This window comes from Alosa pseudoharengus, unplaced genomic scaffold (assembly GCF_046254945.1).
Source record: "Alosa pseudoharengus isolate Yale_2024_CS ecotype anadromous, Long Island Sound unplaced genomic scaffold, YU_APseudo_1.1 YU_APseudo_1.1_scf_4, whole genome shotgun sequence".
In the NCBI taxonomy this organism is placed as follows: domain Eukaryota; kingdom Metazoa; phylum Chordata; class Actinopteri; order Clupeiformes; family Clupeidae; genus Alosa; species Alosa pseudoharengus.
This window is the reverse complement of record NW_027468774.1, coordinates 19580665-19598875: the sequence shown is the minus strand read 5'-3', so window position 1 is coordinate 19598875 and position 18211 is coordinate 19580665. Positions and strand designations below refer to the sequence as shown.

Sequence of the window (18211 nt, the reverse complement as noted above, 5' to 3'; positions counted from 1 at the left end):
CAGTGAGGTGAAGTTTCATGCAAGAATTGAGGCCGTCACCATTTAAGGGCAACTCCACGCAAAACTGTAATATCCATAACGCCAACTAAATACCATGGCATTGTGTTGGCGTTATGGATGTGACAGTTTTGCCCGGAATTGCCCTTAAACGTGAGCGCAGGTTTGACTTTATATTTTTCATATGTGAGAAAGATTTCATACATGCAAGTGGAACCGAACAGGGTTAACACAGCAATACTAACTCGTTGCAGTGTGCGGTATATAACGGGCAGTTCATTTCGCGTTTTCAGAATCAGTCTTCGGATGGAAACTTTCCCATTTCAGCCTTGTGTTCGTGCTCGCAAGCTGTGGTCGCTGACGTTTCCTTTTTGACATATTCCTTATCTAGCCTACAGCAAGCGCACACATCAACAATAACAATTAAAGAGTTCTCGTTGACTAAAATGGAGGGAAATCGGTGATTTTGTTTGATATTGACATGGCAACGAACCGCGAATGTAACAATATTGTGCAGCTACGGTTACGGAGTCAAGTGAGGTGGAAAGTTATATAGGCTAAATTACTCAGATAGACTTACAATATTACATTTTGAAAATGAACGAACTAAAATAAAATACATTTTAATTAAATACTCATTAATTATTTTCAAAAGCTGAGCCGCATCAGAGGGATCAAAGAGCCGCATGCGGCTCCGGAGCCGCGGGTTGCCGACCCCTGCCCTAGCGTCTGTGAGCGGAAAAATCGACCTTGCAAATTTCATCCGGCGAGTCGCCGGCGTCAGTCAGAAAGTCTTGCGGTCTCGCGATGTAACAAATTGCTTTACGGCACTACACACATACACGCCAGGCACCGGATAGATCAAGGTAGCGATGGAGTTCGTCATGGCAGGAACAGGCAAAGAAGAAACTGCAGCAAGCGAGGAGTGTCGTGAAATATATACCCTGTATAGATGTAGATATAGGAGCTCTGTAGAAAAAGCTGTGAGCAAAAAGTGAGAAAACAGCGAAGAAATTGCCAAAACTGTATAGGGTTTCTGTTTCTGTAAGCTGTTTTCTGAAACGGCACACACACACACACACACAAACACTCCTACAGCGCAGACACACTTTGAAATGACCTCAGTGTCAGATGTCAGTGGTGTACAACACATTGTTTGTTTCTTTAAAGGCAGAGAGTATAACCAACAGACCAACAGGACCAACAAAGAGTTGTAGTTAATGGAAGTCCTCTGTTTTTATTTTTCCTGTTCTCTATTTGACTTGCTCAACAATAAATGTATGATTATTTTCAAAAGTTGCGCAATATGGGACAGTGATTTTTCATTCTCATGTGTCGCTTCAGCAAGGCAGTTTCTTGGATCTGCATTTACCGGCTGTCTCCACTCTGTGATGGGTTTGGTGTGTTTTTGGTTCAGTAGGTTCAGTAACAACTCTGGCTGCTTGGTGTTTGGCAGTTGCAGCACTGCAGAGTCCACCTTTCTCACAAATGTTGATAATTTTGTGCGCTCCTAGCTGGGGCAGGATTCTAACACTGATGATGGTGTAAATGTGTAGCGATTTGGACCATTAGGGCCTAAGTCATATATCGGCACTCAGTGTTTCCCACAGAATTTAATTATATTTGGGGTGGTAGGGTTGCAGAATTAACTTGAATGCAAAAGTTTTTAACAAATTAGCGCAGAGGAGTTGTGATGCTAACCAGATTTAAGCACAATCTTCTGGTCGTCTTCTATGCCTTGCAGGATTGTTAATATTGTCTTTAAACATGCATGTAGGTTCGTTGAGAGACAGAGAAACAAGGAGAGTCTTTACAAAGGTGCACATAGCTCTACAATGAAAGAATTCCATCCAATTGAAATAGTACAACATGGAAAATCATTGTGTGGTGGTCAATGATGATATTGTGGTGGGCCGCCACAAATACTGTAAGTCAATTTAGGAACACTGGGCAACACTGGGCACTTATCACCCGGAGAGAAGAAATACTCTTTTCTGATTGGCTGGTGGGGTGGCTTTTAATAGAGTACAGAAGTCTGACGTAGCGTTTCCATGACTGTAGAATTACTGGATCTAAACAAACTTTCGAAGTGACTTAAATAGCATTGAATGTAGACATGTGGCATCATTTCTAGCTAATAAATTGTTTTAAATGTAGGCTATAGCCATTTAAACGTGCTTTACCTGCTAGGCAGCAGCTTACCCACATAACACGGATTCCCTGGCAGGTGTAATATAAAGAAACAAAATTCCATTGGATATTTCACGTCTTCTCAAAGACTGGCGGCTGTTAAGAGTGACGTTTTTTGCTTAAAAAATAAAGCCAAAATACGTTTGTGAATTTAAGGATTTTAACCGCATGCTGTGAAGTTACATGCAGATCTCTTTTACAGAGGAAACCCATGCTAAAATAAAACGCTGTAGTCACGAATTTGATCGTGTTGGTATGAATATATGTTGTAGTATGTGATTCCTACAGTGTAAAAAAATATACTAACATCTTAGAAACCTTGTAAAATTATTGAAATAGATTAAGAAAGCCACCGCTAATGGTGATTTCAATGGTTAGATTGATTTGTTTAGATCCAGTGAAATTGCTGCCTTGGCAACACTACGTCATGGCTTCGGGACTCTATTCTGAATAACAGGACACCTATGAAGTAGATCTGGAAAAAAAAGTTTATTCACCATTCCATATCAATGCTTATGAATGGTAACTATAACAACCATAGTAGGACGACGGTTGAGCCTGAAAGCGGGCTTCACAACAATGGAATCAACTGTAAATAAGCTAACTGTCCATGCAATCGCTGTTATAGGGCCAAAGAAAGTTGTACAAGTCGGCTTCTTTTTAAACGGAACCGCTTGTTTCCTTTGCGTGTTAAAGGCATGACTATTGCATATAGTGGCAACCGGGTGATAAGCGGGATAACGGCCTTTGAGAGATCCTGTTATACGGAATTAATGGACTTGGGCGGAGGCAACTCCGCTGCGCGTCGGGGAGTTCTTTGCCCCTCGTCCATTAATTCCGTATAACAGGACACCTCAGCGGCCGTTATCCCTTACTTATCCAACGCCATGCTGTCCCAGCTGGGCAGCAGGATCATCACACACCAATTCCTCCTGTTTTGTGACTCTATGGGTTTGTGGAGCAGGTTTAGCTTTTTTTTTCATTGCTACCCTCCATGTTGCCATCACAGGTAGCACCACTGGGGTATCTCAATGGCGTGCTTCATCACCAGAGGTTATGAGACGTACACTAACAGATTGCACGAGTTGTTACTGCTGTATATGCTGTACTAAAACATCTTTGACCGGTAGAGTAGGAAAGGTCACTCATCATCTCGTGCGTTCCCCCAGGTTCCTGGAGCAGGGACTGTGTCGGTACGGCGCCCAGTGCACATCGGCCCACTCGCAGGAGGAGCTGACGGAGTGGCAGAGGCGCTATGCCTCGCGCCTCATCCGCCTCAAGCAGCAGCAGGAGAGCAAGAGCTTCACAGAGAACTACATGGAGGCGCTCATCGAGAAGTGGATCAACTCCCTAACCCCGGAGAAAGTGGTAAGGAAACCTTCACAGGGAGTTTTTTTTTTACTGATGCAGTATGATCATGCTGTCCTATCATTGTTTTTTGTTTGGTTTTGGTTTGTTTTCTTTACGAGGCTCAGTGTCCAAAGTTATGTGGTAATGCGGCTTAGCACCTTAGTGGTAGTTTTTAGCCTTGTGATGCACCACTTACATCATTTTTAAAAGTTAGGCTAGTCTTGCTAAGCTACATACAAATAGATCTATCTAAAAGTTAGGCTAGTCTTGCTAAGCTACATACAAATGCTACATAAAAATGCCTCGCTCTCCAAAAAGTAAGTCCTCAACCTTCAGGCCATGTGGCCTTTTTTTCGGTAAGCCCCTCGATTTCCAGTACTGCTGGCCAGTGGGGTATCTGTTATTGAAAGTATTGCAAACATCTGTTGCAGTAATGTCACATGACCAAATTTCATTTTGTGACCATCAATTTTTATTTGATTCAAAGTAATGGCTGTTTTTCCTGGCTTCCCTCCCTTAGTTGAGTGACAGTTTAGAGGGTGTCAGCGTGGAGCACAGCTCTGACCTGTCAGTGACCGTCACCTCCAAAAAGTCATCTCACTCATGGACCTTCTCTCTTCTCTGCAAGGTAGGACTCCTGACACTTGCACACACCACAGAGCATTTCAATATATCTGAATACATCTGAAACATTTTTAAATGGGAGTGGTAAGTTTCCCAGATTGGTGTGCGATAATCAATGAATGCTTAGGCCAGATGTTACATTGAACATGCATGACACCTGCCCTCAATATGTTATAGTGAACAGAAATGTCATGAAGCAGACATCAACATGTCATACTAAATCTATATTAACACATATTCTCCCCACCACCTCCCCAGCCTGCCCGCACTTTACACCACGTGGCGCTGCTGTATGATGCCAACCGGCCACACTTCTCCATAACGGCGGTGTCGGCCGGCGACACCTCCTCCCTAGTGCCCCAGGAAGTGTGCCTGGGCGGGTGCCAGGAGTGGAGCGGAGATGCCAACCTGGTGCCGCCCAACGGCATGGACCACTGCCTCTACACGGTGACCGTGGCCTTCAGCACAGAGATCTTCGGGACCTTCCGGCAGACGGTGGTGTTTGATTTCGGCTCTGAGCCTGTGCTCACACAGAGGGTGTTGGTGGATGCAGCCTCTATAGAAGGTAAACAAGCGGAGTCAGTGTGGTAGTAGTGAAGTACCCCTCAAATTGAGTATAGGGCCAAGACGCAGGGATGGGTGAACCAAGAACAAAGATATCTGCACATTTCATTTTATGGTTCTATGTTAATATGCAAGCCTTTCAGGCCTTCAGCAGACTGAATATCTCAAAAGCGTTACATTTGGGAGCAGAAGATTAAGTGTGTAAATCTGTCATTTATCATTTTTCAGATAACATGGTATCTAAGATTTTCTTCTAAATGACATACAAAGAGATGTGATCCCCATCACTTAGTCCTGGGGCATATCCTGCAAAGCAAGATTAGTGGCATGTTGTTTAAAGCCAGAGGACGTAGCTAATGAAACAGTTTTCTTTGAACTTTGAAATGTTAAAATGTTTGTGCAAACATTTCAAATTCTTTATTTGAAAGTGTAAAATGGTTCGGCAACCAGACAATGGAGCAGCAACAAAGCAATCGCCAAGAAAGCTTGCTTCTGTTTGCTGAATTTCAATGTATCTCTGACTTTAGGCTCAACATACAACTAGTCCTCTGCTTATTATTTTTTTCTATTAATTGTGTAGTTCTTTAATCAATAAAATGGCAGAAAATGGTGGGAAGAAAGTGTTTCTCAAAGCCCAATAATCAAGAGTAAATAAAGCAGAAAATATGTCAATTACGGAGGTCAATTCACAGGATTTTGAGGTAAATCGCACAAACCGATAAATGGTTAGCAAAATAGATGGCGATTAATGTAAACGCCGACAACTGATCGATTAATTGTTGCTGCCCTTGATTGCATTATATCTGACCATGAGTTCTGTTTTTGCCCCCCTCAGATCTGGAGCATTTGATGCAGGCGCGGCAGCAGCTGCTGATGACTGCCAAGCGCTGGGACTCGTCCTGCAAGACCATCGTGGAGTTCGGGCCGGGTGAGACAGGCGAGCTGGAGCGCAGCCTGTTGGCCCGCTACCAGATCCCGCTGTCCGCCGACCAGCTCTTCACGCAGTCTGTGCTGGACAAGAGCCTGACGAAGGAGAATTATATGGCCCGCCTGCACGACCTGCTCTACATCGAGGAGATCGCCCAGTACAAGGAAGTCAGCAAGTGGGTGTTCCACCTCTCCTCTGAGGCATCTCCCAGGGGATTGTGTTTACTTTAAGACTCACTAAGTTTAAGTTTAAGACTGAGTTTAATTAATACACTTATTTATTTTCAATGTTTTTTCTGACCCTACTGACACTCATTGACTCATTGGGAGTGCAGCCTTATATGGTGGGATTGATAAGGAGCTGCTATCAGTCTCTTACCACTAGATGTCTCCAATGTCCTCTTGTACAAGTCTTTGCTGAGGTGTGTGTGTGTGTGTGTTAGGGGTATAACGGTTCATGTATTCGTATTGAACCGAAACGGTATGGGCGTCACGGTTCGGTGCATGAATTTACACGGAGAATACACGGTATAATTTAAAACATAAAACTTGTGTGCGGATTAATTAATGTAATGCGCAATTACTGTTAAGTAAGAGAGTTCTTTAGCGACACCTAACGCTAATCTGTAGCCTCGCCTTAGCTCTGAAGCTCTGATTGGCGCCTATGTTATTTTTTTGTCAGGTCGTCGGTCGAGTCAGTCAGTCAGAGATAGCAGCACTAAGCGAGTGGTGGCGACCCACAAGAGTTAGAGGATCCGCTGGTCTCTTTAAGATGACTAAGATGAACTTCAGTTACAGTAGTACAGGCGAGAGAGTGGTGGATAAGATGAAACTGTGTCGGCGATGTTCAGCAGTTGGGTATGTGACTGGAAATATATCGAACATGCTACACATATTCGAAGCCATCACCCAGATGATGTAGGCTACCAATCGCTGAAACGAGAAAAAAAACTTCCCCTGCGCTTCACCAGCCTTTGGATACACATACAAATGGGGCCAAAACCTATGGCTTAAATTAAATGATTTCGTAATGACTGAAAGCTATGTAAATCGCGTGGTAATTACCCTTATGTTAGGGTAACTTGTAACTTCTCACATGAGGAGCTGGTAGTGTTAAGTGCATAGACAGTAAAAGAAAGTGTCAACGCTAACCAGGCTAATAAACAAACCATGCGAGTAAACGTTGAAGGGCAAAGTCACGTGACTTCTAGTTGTAGTCTGTTTATGAATGAAAGGAGCAATTTCGTTTTTTTAAAAGAAGGCAAAATAGTGTGATATTTTCACAGTTAGTAGATTATTACTGTACACACTAAAAAATATTGAGGCAAATTGTAGACCCTTCCATATACAACTAAACACGGATGTTGAAGGTCTTGCTTAAATGGATTTTTAAAAATAATTTTTCTATGTAATTTGCACTTTCAGAAATAAGAGATGCTAGGCCTATTTTCAGTTTTATAGCTGATTGTCACATTTTGTTTACAAGTTACAGATGAAGTCTGGGTACTTATTGTACTATTTAGCCTACATCTTACACACTTGAGGCTGTTGCAGATAGCTCAGGGAAGAGACTGTATGACACTAGGTGGTACAGCCTGAGACATGCACAATAAAAAAAAATAGCTTTCTGCATTTTTGTTTTGCTTTCCCCTCCATTGTACCGTGATGTCCGAACCGAGGTATGAACCGAACCGTGACCTCTGTGTACCGTTACACCCCTAGTGTGTGTGTGTGTGTGTGTGTGTGTTCAGAGGGGGAAAAAAACTGTTGTGGTAGTGTTATGTAGCCACAGCTTGAGTGTGATTGTGACCGCTTGAGATTGTGGGGAAAAACTAAAATTGAAATACTCGCCCTTGTTTTTAGCTATTTACATGCTATCAGTTAGACAGGTAGGGTAGGGGTGCTCTATTGTCTACTGGGAGATGTGTGTCCAAGCGTCCCCATCTGAAGAATGCTGGACGTGTAGTTGCTCTTGTTTTTAACCCTGTGACTGCCCTCTCCCTCAGATTTAACATTAAGGTGAACCTGCAGCTTGTCAACAGCTTCATGCTGACAGGCATCTCAGGAGGAGCCAAGTACGCCCAGGGCGGGCAGCTGTTCGGACGCTTCAAGCTGACCGAGACGCTGTCCGAGGACACGTTGGCCGGCCGGCTGGTCATGACCAAGGTCAACTCTGTGCTGCTGCAGCCACTGGACCGCGAGCGCAGTGGCCATGCAGCAGGTGGCACCAAAGAGCGCGTGTATGAGGCACTGATTGAGGAGAAAACCAAGGATTACATCTTCTTGCGTGTTTGCAAGGACTGCTGTGGGGAGCTGAACCTGCTGCCTGATCGAGAGTTACAGGTATACACACTCGCGCGCACACACACACGCATGCACACACACACACACACACATGCGCACACAGACAAACACACACAATCTATGTTCCTGTCTCAGTATTACACTCCAGCATATGCAATCACATTATTAACACATTATCATTATCACAGTATTAACATGTAATTCATATGTTTGGACATGTGTTCATGCCCAACACCAAATGTGCACACTAACACCCTCACTCACACACATGTTTGCACTAGTACATATGACAGAGTGAACATGCATTATGCCTGTCACCTAAACAGTAGATCTTGTGCCAGTCCATGTGGTTTTATGCCCCTCTGTTATTAGCTCACTCGTCCAAAACTCAGGTGTGTGTTGAGCACCTCAGGGCCTTAACTCATCCAGCGTACTCCTCAGGGAAAGGATGCTGTCCATCAGCTGCCTCTGACCACGCCTGCTACTGGATGGCCAGGCTAGAGAGAGAGAGAGACAGAGAGAGAGAGAGAGAGACAGAGAGAGAGAGAGAGAGAGAGAGACAGACAGACAGACAGACAGAGAGAGAGAGAGAGAGAGACAGAGAGAGAGAGAGAGACAGACAGAGAGAGAGAGAGACAGACAGACAGACAGAGAGAGAGAGAGACGGAGAGCGAGAGACAGAGAGCGAGAGACAGATCAGGAGATAGAGAGAGACAGATAGAGAGACACACAGGAGAGATAGATAGAAATGCGGAGAGATGGAGAGAGAGAGAGATGTTGTGTTAGTCATGCGAGAATGGGGGAGGCCGCTGAAAATTCATTAAGTGTGTCACCGCTGATCATCTCCTGGCAACCTCACGTAAGAGCTGCCCACACAGAATGAATTAGGCACTGGCTAGTTCTGAGCCTGGCAAAGCTGGAGCCGGCTGCTGAGGAAGCCAGCTGGTGCTTCTCTGATTTACACGCTAGACTTTTTTGCAGAAAAACATTAGTGTTCCAGGAGTGTGTGTGTGTTAGCTGGGGTTCATATACCCATCTTCAAAAACTGAGCTTGCTGAAGGACCACATAAGTAGCTGTGCCACAATACACACACACACACACACACACACACACACACACACACACACACAGAAAAGTGGACCAAGGAGGCCTGTCCTAAATTTGTGTAGACAGCAGGCCGCCCTGACAGGACACCGAGAAGAGAGAGATTCGTGGTTAATGCCACTGAGAGCATCTCCCAGAATTCCTGCTCTATATGTCTGCTGTGGCGGTCAAGGACGCCAAACAAAGCGCTCTCTCTGCAGACTTTTCTTGAGTCTCGCCTGAATGTCAGCTTCAGGTGGGCGACTCGTCCTTCTCTGGGTGCAGCCTGAATGAAATGCAATCAAACAGAGGTCAGAAACTTTCTCTGTCTGACCTGTATGTTCTCCTGATACACATGCTGACCGGCTTCTTTCACACTGACTTATTGAAGAATTTCTCTCTGTTCTAACGCTAACTTTGTCAGCCAGGCAGTTTTAGCAAAAGCACTTAGTTTGGACTCCTGTCATAGTAAAGCGGGTAGCAGCAGGCACTGGACGTTTCTCCTGCTGATGCTCAGGGCTTGACCTGCAGGGGACACAGCTGCTAGTGCTGCTGATGTGGCCTCATCACCATGTTGCCCTCCCTCCTGACAGGTGGAGCTGCAGTTTCAGCTGAACCGGCTGCCCCTGTGTGAGATGCACTACGCCCTGGACCGCATCAAGGACACCGGCCTGCTCTTCCCCGACGTCAGCCTCACGCCCACCATCCCCTGGAGCCCCAACAGGTGAGCCTGACCCCCCAAGCACACCCGCATGCACACGCATGCACACACACGCACACATGCACACACACGCACACATGCACACACACACACACGCACACACACGCACACGTGCACACACACGCACACATGCAGACACAGTCACACTCTTACATACAGAGTTCATGCCTGTCCGGTAGGTAGAAAGACAGGTATGCTGAGGTAGGAGGAATGTCTCTTGAGTTCTCTCATGAGACAGGTGGTAACATTGCTCAGAAACACTATGTTTGCCCTTGTAGTAATGGATGCGTTCAGCTACACAAAAGCAGTTGTTTGTGGCTGTACTCAACTTCTTAGAAGCAATTTTTTAGCAGATGTTAGTGATCATTTTTTTGTGTGTGTGTGTGTTTTCCTGGTTGTTGTTTCGATGACTCATGTACAAAGGGGGGAGGAGTGATGTTAAACACCACTTGACGTGCACACACAGAAAGTCTCAGAACAATACCCGTTCCCCCATCAGAGAGCTGTGATTTCGGTGTTAGTGGGGGACGCCTTACCCAGATGTGACGTTAGCAGCGTCTCCAAACTGCCTGAATCACAAAGCCAGTCATGGGCACAACAAAGGCATGGGCTGGGCTGGGCTGGGCTGGGTATGATGAAGTGTAGCTGCAGTCAGAAGTGGCCCAGAGATACTGTCTACATACAAATAGGAACAAAAGCAGACCCCTCCATCACACACACTGGAAGACTTATTGATTATTAAGACAAACGTTTTAAAATATTAGTTACTCCCCCACATGCAGAAATGCACTGATGAAGTCATTGTGGCAGAATGAATATACTGCAGTGTCCAGAACTACGCAGGGCTATCAACAGAAAACTTGTTTTAAACCATGTCTAATAAAAAATATCCATGTTGTAGTGAGCAGGATATATACTGTGCTAGTTTTGAAGTGCAATTGCTGTTATTTCATCAGATAGCAGTGATTTATATTTAGCAACATCTGGTTCAAAAGCCACCTATGTAAAACCTTGTGTCTCTCCTAATTGGTTGCAGGCAGTGGGACGAACAGCTGGACCCGCGTCTGAACGCAAAGCAAAAGGAGGCCATCCTGGCCATCACCACACCCCTGTCCATCTGCTTGCCCCCCGTGCTCATCATTGGCCCCTACGGTACGGGCAAGACCTTCACCCTCGCCCAAGCGGTCAAGCACATCCTCAAGCAGCCCAACACCAGGCAAGTCTTAACATCCTCATACACCCCCACAGTCTTCCTCTCCAAAGTCCTGTCCAGATTAGCTTGTTGCCCTTGTTGCACCACCGATGGTTGTTTGACCTGTAATGGCTGCGAGTTTCTGAATCCCATAAACATTCCCTTATCTCATCGCTGCTAGTGTCTTCCTGTCGGAATGCAGCGAAACTCTCCCAGCCTAGGCTGAGTCTGGCTGCAAAAAGACTCTCAAACAGACCAGTCAAGCTCACGGCTGCCCCAGCAGCCTTTCAGACGGCTCCACGCTAGCAGAGTCCAGCCTCTCCTTTGATTAGGGCAGCGGGAGTCGGCAGTGACCACAGAAGCCGGTAATCCCCCCCCCCCCCAACAGTCTCAAAAGAGGCCTCCGAACAGCACAAGTGGGCAAGACGGAGCCGAGAAAAGGCTTGCGTGACATTTGAGTCAGAAAGGGAAACGTTGCCATGGCGAGAGCAGGTAGAAAGGGTCACGTCTCCATGGCGATGAAGTGAAATGGTGCCACCCTGTGCTTACATTAGCCTGCTCCGTCACCTTGTGCAGCTCACCACCCAGTTAGCCCAGTGTCATTAGTGTCCTGCGCAACCCCATGCCAGGTCAGTGTCCATCCCACAAGAGAAAAAAACAAGACGAGTGCAGCACTCAGTCCGCCCCGAGTGGGCCTAGAGATGGATCGGCAGGTCTTTGTACCTCGCCGTCAGAAGCTGTTGAGATCCACATGCCTTACTTCTCCACTGCTGCCAGCGATTTGCTGCTGTATGTGGAGGTGTTAAGCATTCCCACACTGATCATGTACTCTACACTTAGCCTTTTTATTGTAATGTTGAAGTTACCTTTGTGTTTGCTTTTTCAGTTAAGTTCTGTGTGTGTGTGTGTGTGTGTGTGTGTGTAGTAAATGAAGTATGCGCTAATGCTGGCGTTTTGCCTTCTCTTTATCAGGGTCCTCATCTGCACCCATTCCAACAGTGCCGCAGATCTCTACATCAAGGACTACCTGCACCCTTATGTAGACACCGGCAATGCCCACGCTCGCCCCCTCAGGTACCGGCCCCTACTGGCCTCTCCCTCTCTCTCTCTCTCTCTCTCCAGCCACACACACACACACACACACACACACACACACACACACACACACACCTGTCTCTATCATCAGGGGTCTGTCTTTCTCTCATACTCATCACCCTCATGTGACAGGCTATGGGCTCTGTGTGTCACCAGATGACCAGATTTGTCTCTGTAATTGGATAATGTGTCTGTCTAAGTGACTGGGTGATTTTACACACACACACACACACACACACACTCACTCTTTCTCTCTCTCTCCCTCCCTCTTCCCCTTCCTGTGTTAAGATGATGCATCTAATGTCTAATACTGTGTGTGTGTGTAGGATTTACTTTCGTAACCGGTGGGTGAAGACGGTGCACCCTGTGGTGCAGCAGTACTGCCTGATCGGCGCCAACTACTGCTTCCAGATGCCCCAGCGGGACGATGTGGAGCGCCACCGGGTTGTGGTGGTGACGCTCAGCACCTCGCAGTACCTCTGCCAGCTGGACCTAGAGCCAGGTAACACACACACACACACACACACACACATTCTAAAGCATTAGCATCTCACCTACAACTAAAAATGATCATTATCAATTTTCAGTCACTGTTATTGACTGATCATTTCAGTCAATCCTCATTGCACACTGATCCTCCGAATCTCTGTGAAAAACTGCTTTCATTTAATGTTCATACACGCACATGCACTGACTCACACTCACACTCACACTCACACTCAGACATACATATCACACACCCTTGCCCACATCCTCAAGATGAACCCTGACGGACATACACAGCTGTGTGTGTGAGCCGATGGCAGCGGGCACCAGGCAACACGCATCCTCAGCATCACACAGACAGCGCTAGGGCAGTGGAGAGCAGCTCGACACACACACACACACACACACACACACACACACACACACACACACACACACACACACACACACACACACCCACACCCAGAGAGCCCCAGACCAAGCCTGTTAGCCAGTTTATTAACAGCGCTCGATGCAGCCGCTCACAACATCATCTGTTGCTAAGAGACACGGCTCGGCTGTCTGACGGACTCAGCATCATGAGCTCCCCACGTCTGGGAGGAGTTGTCACGGAGACAGACAGCAGAGATTCAGATAAACATCGCCATAGCAGCACGCACCAGCATCCCTGAACCTGACTGTAAAACCAACATACTAATTAGTAGCATAGATAAGTAATATATGTGTGTGTGTCTGTGTGTGTGTGGCTATAACTATGTCTATACACACATACATGTAGAATATTTCAAAGTGGTTAATATCAGCAGGAGACCCATGCACGGCGGAGGCCCATGTGGCCTGTATCCCACGCAGTCCTGCTCTGTGCTGAATGTTGGCCTTTCTCTCCCCATCCGAAGGTCTCTTCACCCACATCCTGCTGGACGAGGCTGCCCAGGCCATGGAGAGTGAGACCATCATGCCTCTGGCCCTGGCCAGCAAGAGCACCCGCATCGTACTGGCAGGAGACCACATGCAGGTAACCCACAACCCCAATATCTCTCTCTCTCTCTCTCTCTCTCTCTCTCTCTCTCTCTCTCTCTCTCTCTCTCTCACGAGGCTGCTTCATACAGCTCCAACTGACTCCAGCCAAATTCATAGTCCTTTAGCCTGCCGAGAAAATAAAACACCACTAACTCGATAAACTTCATTGCTTGCTATTCATCTGTTTCAAGAGTTTTATTTTTTAAAGTACAGTGGTGATGACTCCCACTATATGAGAATGTAGTGTTTCTATTGCACCTTTAGTATCTGTAAACGCCTATTACTCATAGAAATGAAGCATGTCTGCCATTGAAGCTGATGTGTATGTCCTTTGTGCGTGCGTGCGTGCGTTTGTGTGTGTGTGTGTGTGTGTGCGTACAGCTCAGCCCATTTGTGTACAGTGAGTTTGCCCGGGAGCGTAACCTGCACGTGTCTCTGCTGGACCGTCTGTATGAGCACTACCCGCCGGAGGATCCGTGCCGCATCCTGCTGTGTGAGAACTACCGCTCCCACGAGGCCATCATCAAGTAGGTGGAGCCGCCTCACCCCACACCCGCGCCCCAGGGACGTGTCATCACACACTCATACCAACATACCAGCACTTCTTACTGTCTTATCTATACGCCTACATTTCCCACAGGATAAACAACATCTCTATCTATCTATCTATCTATCTATCTATCTATCTATCTAATCCATTAATCTATCAGTCTATCTATCTATCTATCTATCTATCTATCTATCTAATCCATTCATCTATCTATCTATCTATCTAATCCATTAATCTATCAGTCTATCAGTCTATCTGTCTATCTATCTATCTCCATTCTCTCAAACCAACTCTCTCTTTAGACACACACACAGTCTCATTTTCTCCAAGGTATGTGCACACTTTCTGAGTGCCAGTGGCACTGTGGTCATAAACTGGAACGTAGGCTTTCACACATGTTGTCACACTCACGCCTGAGTAAATCACGTAACGGACAATGTGGCTGTCTGACGCACATTAACAGCCACCGTCTCCCCATGGAGTAGAGCGGTCAAATTGCCTGACGGTTGTCTTAGTGGAGGGGAGAGACCCCTTCCATGTGACCCCCCCCCCCGTGTTATCATCCTGGCTGACGCCAACGGGGACCACCGCAGGATGTACTGTAGATACTGTAGAAGTCAAACCCATGGAAAACAGGAATGTTTTGACCTTGACGTCCGAGCATCCTACGCGTCCAGAGCCTAATGAGGATATGCTGCCGGACGGGGGAGGATTTCCATAGCATCTGTTGCGGAGGAGTAGCTGACCATAATTCTGCATACATTGTCCAGCTGTTTCAGAGGCCACCAGTATGTGCCAGTATGTGACTCTTAAAGGTTACAGACGTAAAATGAGTCAAATGAGCAACACCTGCATTCTGCCTTGAGGCTTAAAGTCTGCAGCCAGGCAGTAATGGCCAATCTCAGGCGACAGCTGATGGCAAGGCAAGGCGAAGAATCGGAGGCCAACTGAACCAGTGCCACTGACTAGGGATGGGCATTCGATTAAATTTTCTTAGTCGATCGTCAGGAGAATTAACGATCGACTATCGATTAATCATTCATATTTTTATATTAAAATTAATTATTTATTTCACTTTTATAAATTAAAAATGCAATGGAAATACAAAAATACATCGTGTTTTTCCTCAATGACATCTTTATTACAAGAAGAACAACTTGTGGCAGTTAAACTGGACGTTGGTTAGGCTAAACTTGAAGATCTAGCCTATGCGCTGCGGTGCTCTAAAGGCAGCGAAACCTACAGCTGCGAGCCGACGTTCTTAAACAGAGTCCTCGTCGCGAAATCAAAAATCCACTGGAGCTCCAAGCGGATTTGTACACGCAGCCTTACAACACTGTTTACTGCTCTTCGAGTGATCGTACAATGTACACTTATGGGGTGGGTGCTTGCACTTCTTTAGGAATCTGCCGTCTTAAGACTGAGAGCAGGATGCACCGCCAGAGACATTAACCAGGGTCGGATGCACTTTGTTTAAGTGGTAGCCTAGGTTACATCATTTGAGTCGTGGCCATGTTGTAGGCTACTTATACACGGCATCGCAGTGTTTGCAGTGAACTAAGTCATTATTTTTTAAAATCAAAATGGTCGCACGCCACACTTCGCGTGACCTTTTCATCATTAGGCCTACTTTTGGAATCAAAACGGAAACTCGCAGGTAACTGACTATGCCTTCAAATATTGCCCCCGGGTGGTAAAATGTTTAATTGCTGCCATACAGTGAAATTAATTTCATTGCTTCAAGACTCATACTACGCAACGCAACCTGCATTAGTTTAATCGATAGCAAATTAACGTGATCGACGAAATTCCTAATAATCAATTATCGATCGTCGATTAATCATGCCCTTCCCTACCACTGACACCACACTTTTAGCAGCTCATCAGGGTTTTGGTACATCGCTAGCCGGGGTGAACCCAGATGAACATGTTGGCAAATGTGTCTGGAAAGGATCCCATTGGCGCTCGTTGCCGAGCTTCCCGTTTTATTACTTCCATGGAAGTAACCGGCAGTGAACTCAAACTTAAAAATAAACTCTTCCCAAATCGTTTCAGAAGTGCAGCAAACTCAACCTTCTTGTAAATGAAGGTTTTTTAAATACATGGCCTCATCTGTTTAGCCTATCAGCACAGCCATTGGTTGTGTTAAATGCAAGTGATCCTGGGCTTTGGTGTTGGCAAATTCAAATTTGCCAACAGGTTCATCTGAGTTCACCCAGGCGAATATTTTCTACAGGTTTCTATTGAATTGTTTTGTATACCTTAAGCTCAAAACATGCACATGCAGTCCAGCTGTGCTTCAGTTTACCACACTCACACACTATTGCCAATAGTCCGGTACCAGCCAACAAGTCAAAAATCGTCCGATACTGATGTCAGTATATCAGTGCATCCCTAGTTTGAATATTTGATAACCATATTAAAAGCATATGTCCTTATGGAAGCATGTGTCAGTTTGGTAATGACTAAATTCCAGGTGTTGTCTTTGTGGCTATAATATAAGATGCTATAATGTATGATTTCTTTAAGTTGCTTTGGATAAAAGTGTCTGCTGAATAACTATACATGAAGAGGTTGAAGTTGATTGGTTCACGTTTGTGTCTCCTTAGCTACACGTCGGACCTGTTCTATGAGGGCAAGCTGATGGCCAGTGGGAAGCAGCCGCCTCATAAGGACTTCTACCCTCTGACCTTCTTCACCGCCAGAGGCGAGGACGTGCAGGAGAAGAACAGCACGGCCTACTACAACAACGCTGAGGTGAGAGACCGACCTGCTGACCGCTTCCCCCCTCACACACTCGTTCTGCCTCTCGCCTCGTAAATGATGTCACGCGGTCCACAGTCTCCCTCATGACACTTACACGGATCACTTTTCACACCTGCGCACTCGTTTCCAGAATGCTGCTGTCGGGCCCACAACAAGGAACAAGGTGCAAAACTGTGTATTCGCACCCTGCTGCTTTGTGATTGGTTTTTGCGGGGGCGTTGGGTTCACCTCGCGATAGCAAATGGATGTCACTGAGGACCTGCTATTTTGCTGACGTTTTTACTCATCTGCGCATCAGAGGCCAGTGTAGCGCCTCTTAGCCTCACAAATCACATGACACAGACACAACTCAGCCTCCAACACAATGTCCTCAGGTAGTCACAAGATGGTGGTGAGTCCCCTAGACTGAGATCACAAACCGAGTTAACCTTTAGCCTCTTTGTGAGAAGGCTAATCCAAACAGTAATATATATTTAAGCACAAATCCTTGGTAAGTGTTGAACCAAATGGATGAGTGGAGCCTGGTCTAGATAATCAGGGGTGAGTCAAAGTTTCCGAAACTCCACTCCAGGTGGAGAAGGCTGTTATGCCAGTCCAGGTGGTTTTACTCCACTCCAGGTGGAGAAGGCTTTTATGCCAGTCCAGGTGGTTTTACTCCACTCCAGGTGGAGAAGGCTTTTATGCCAGTCCAGGTGGTTTTACTCCACTCCAGGTGGAGAAGGCTGTTATGCCAGTCCAGGTGGTTTTACTCCACTCCAGGTGGAGAAGGCTGTTATGCCAGTCCAGGTGGTTTTACTCCACTCCAGGTGGAGAAGGCTTTTATGCCAGTCCAGGTGGTTTTACTCCACTCCAGGTGGAGAAGGCTGTTATGCCAGTCCAGGTGGTTTTACTCCACTCCAGGTGGAGAAGGCTGTTATGCCAGTCCAGGTGGTTTTACTCCACTCCAGGTGGAGAAGGCTGTTATGCCAGTCCAGGTGGTTTTACTCCACTCCAGGTGGAGAAGGCTGTTATGCCAGTCCAGGTGGTTTTACTCCACTCCAGGTGGAGAAGGCTGTTATGCCAGTGAAAGACCAGGGGTTGGTGGTGCAGCCCAGTGTGCTGTCAAGCTCAGATGTTGAAGAGGGGCATTTCTGAGAGCAGGTGCGGAGCTGGATTATGCACTATGCTCTATGCACTACAAGAACCGGAGAGAAGAGAGGAGAGGAAGAAGAGGAGGGCAGTGATTGGTCATGTTTGTGACCACAGAAGCTACAAGAGCAGCACTTCAGACTTTGAGAGGCTCGGTCTGCCGAAGCTGAGAAATGACTCACACAGACAAGACTGGATCAGCCGCCGAGGGGT

General features: G+C 46.4%; 1 protein-coding gene across 2 annotated transcripts in view; it reads left to right on the top strand.

Moving 5' to 3' along the window:
- helz (helicase with zinc finger) overlaps positions 1–18211 on the top strand; it is a 38604-nt gene that overhangs the window by 7392 nt on the left and 13001 nt on the right. For both annotated transcript variants that reach the window (XM_076265173.1, XM_076265172.1), the window contains exons 8-19: positions 3357–3555; positions 4058–4165; positions 4420–4726; positions 5561–5828; positions 7659–7995; positions 9634–9764; positions 10798–10977; positions 11926–12027; positions 12375–12550; positions 13431–13549; positions 13936–14081; positions 16714–16861. In XM_076265173.1, coding sequence (XP_076121288.1) covers positions 3357–3555; positions 4058–4165; positions 4420–4726; positions 5561–5828; positions 7659–7995; positions 9634–9764; positions 10798–10977; positions 11926–12027; positions 12375–12550; positions 13431–13549; positions 13936–14081; positions 16714–16861 — 2221 coding nt within the window. The remainder of the gene's footprint in view (positions 1–3356; positions 3556–4057; positions 4166–4419; positions 4727–5560; positions 5829–7658; positions 7996–9633; positions 9765–10797; positions 10978–11925; positions 12028–12374; positions 12551–13430; positions 13550–13935; positions 14082–16713; positions 16862–18211) is intronic.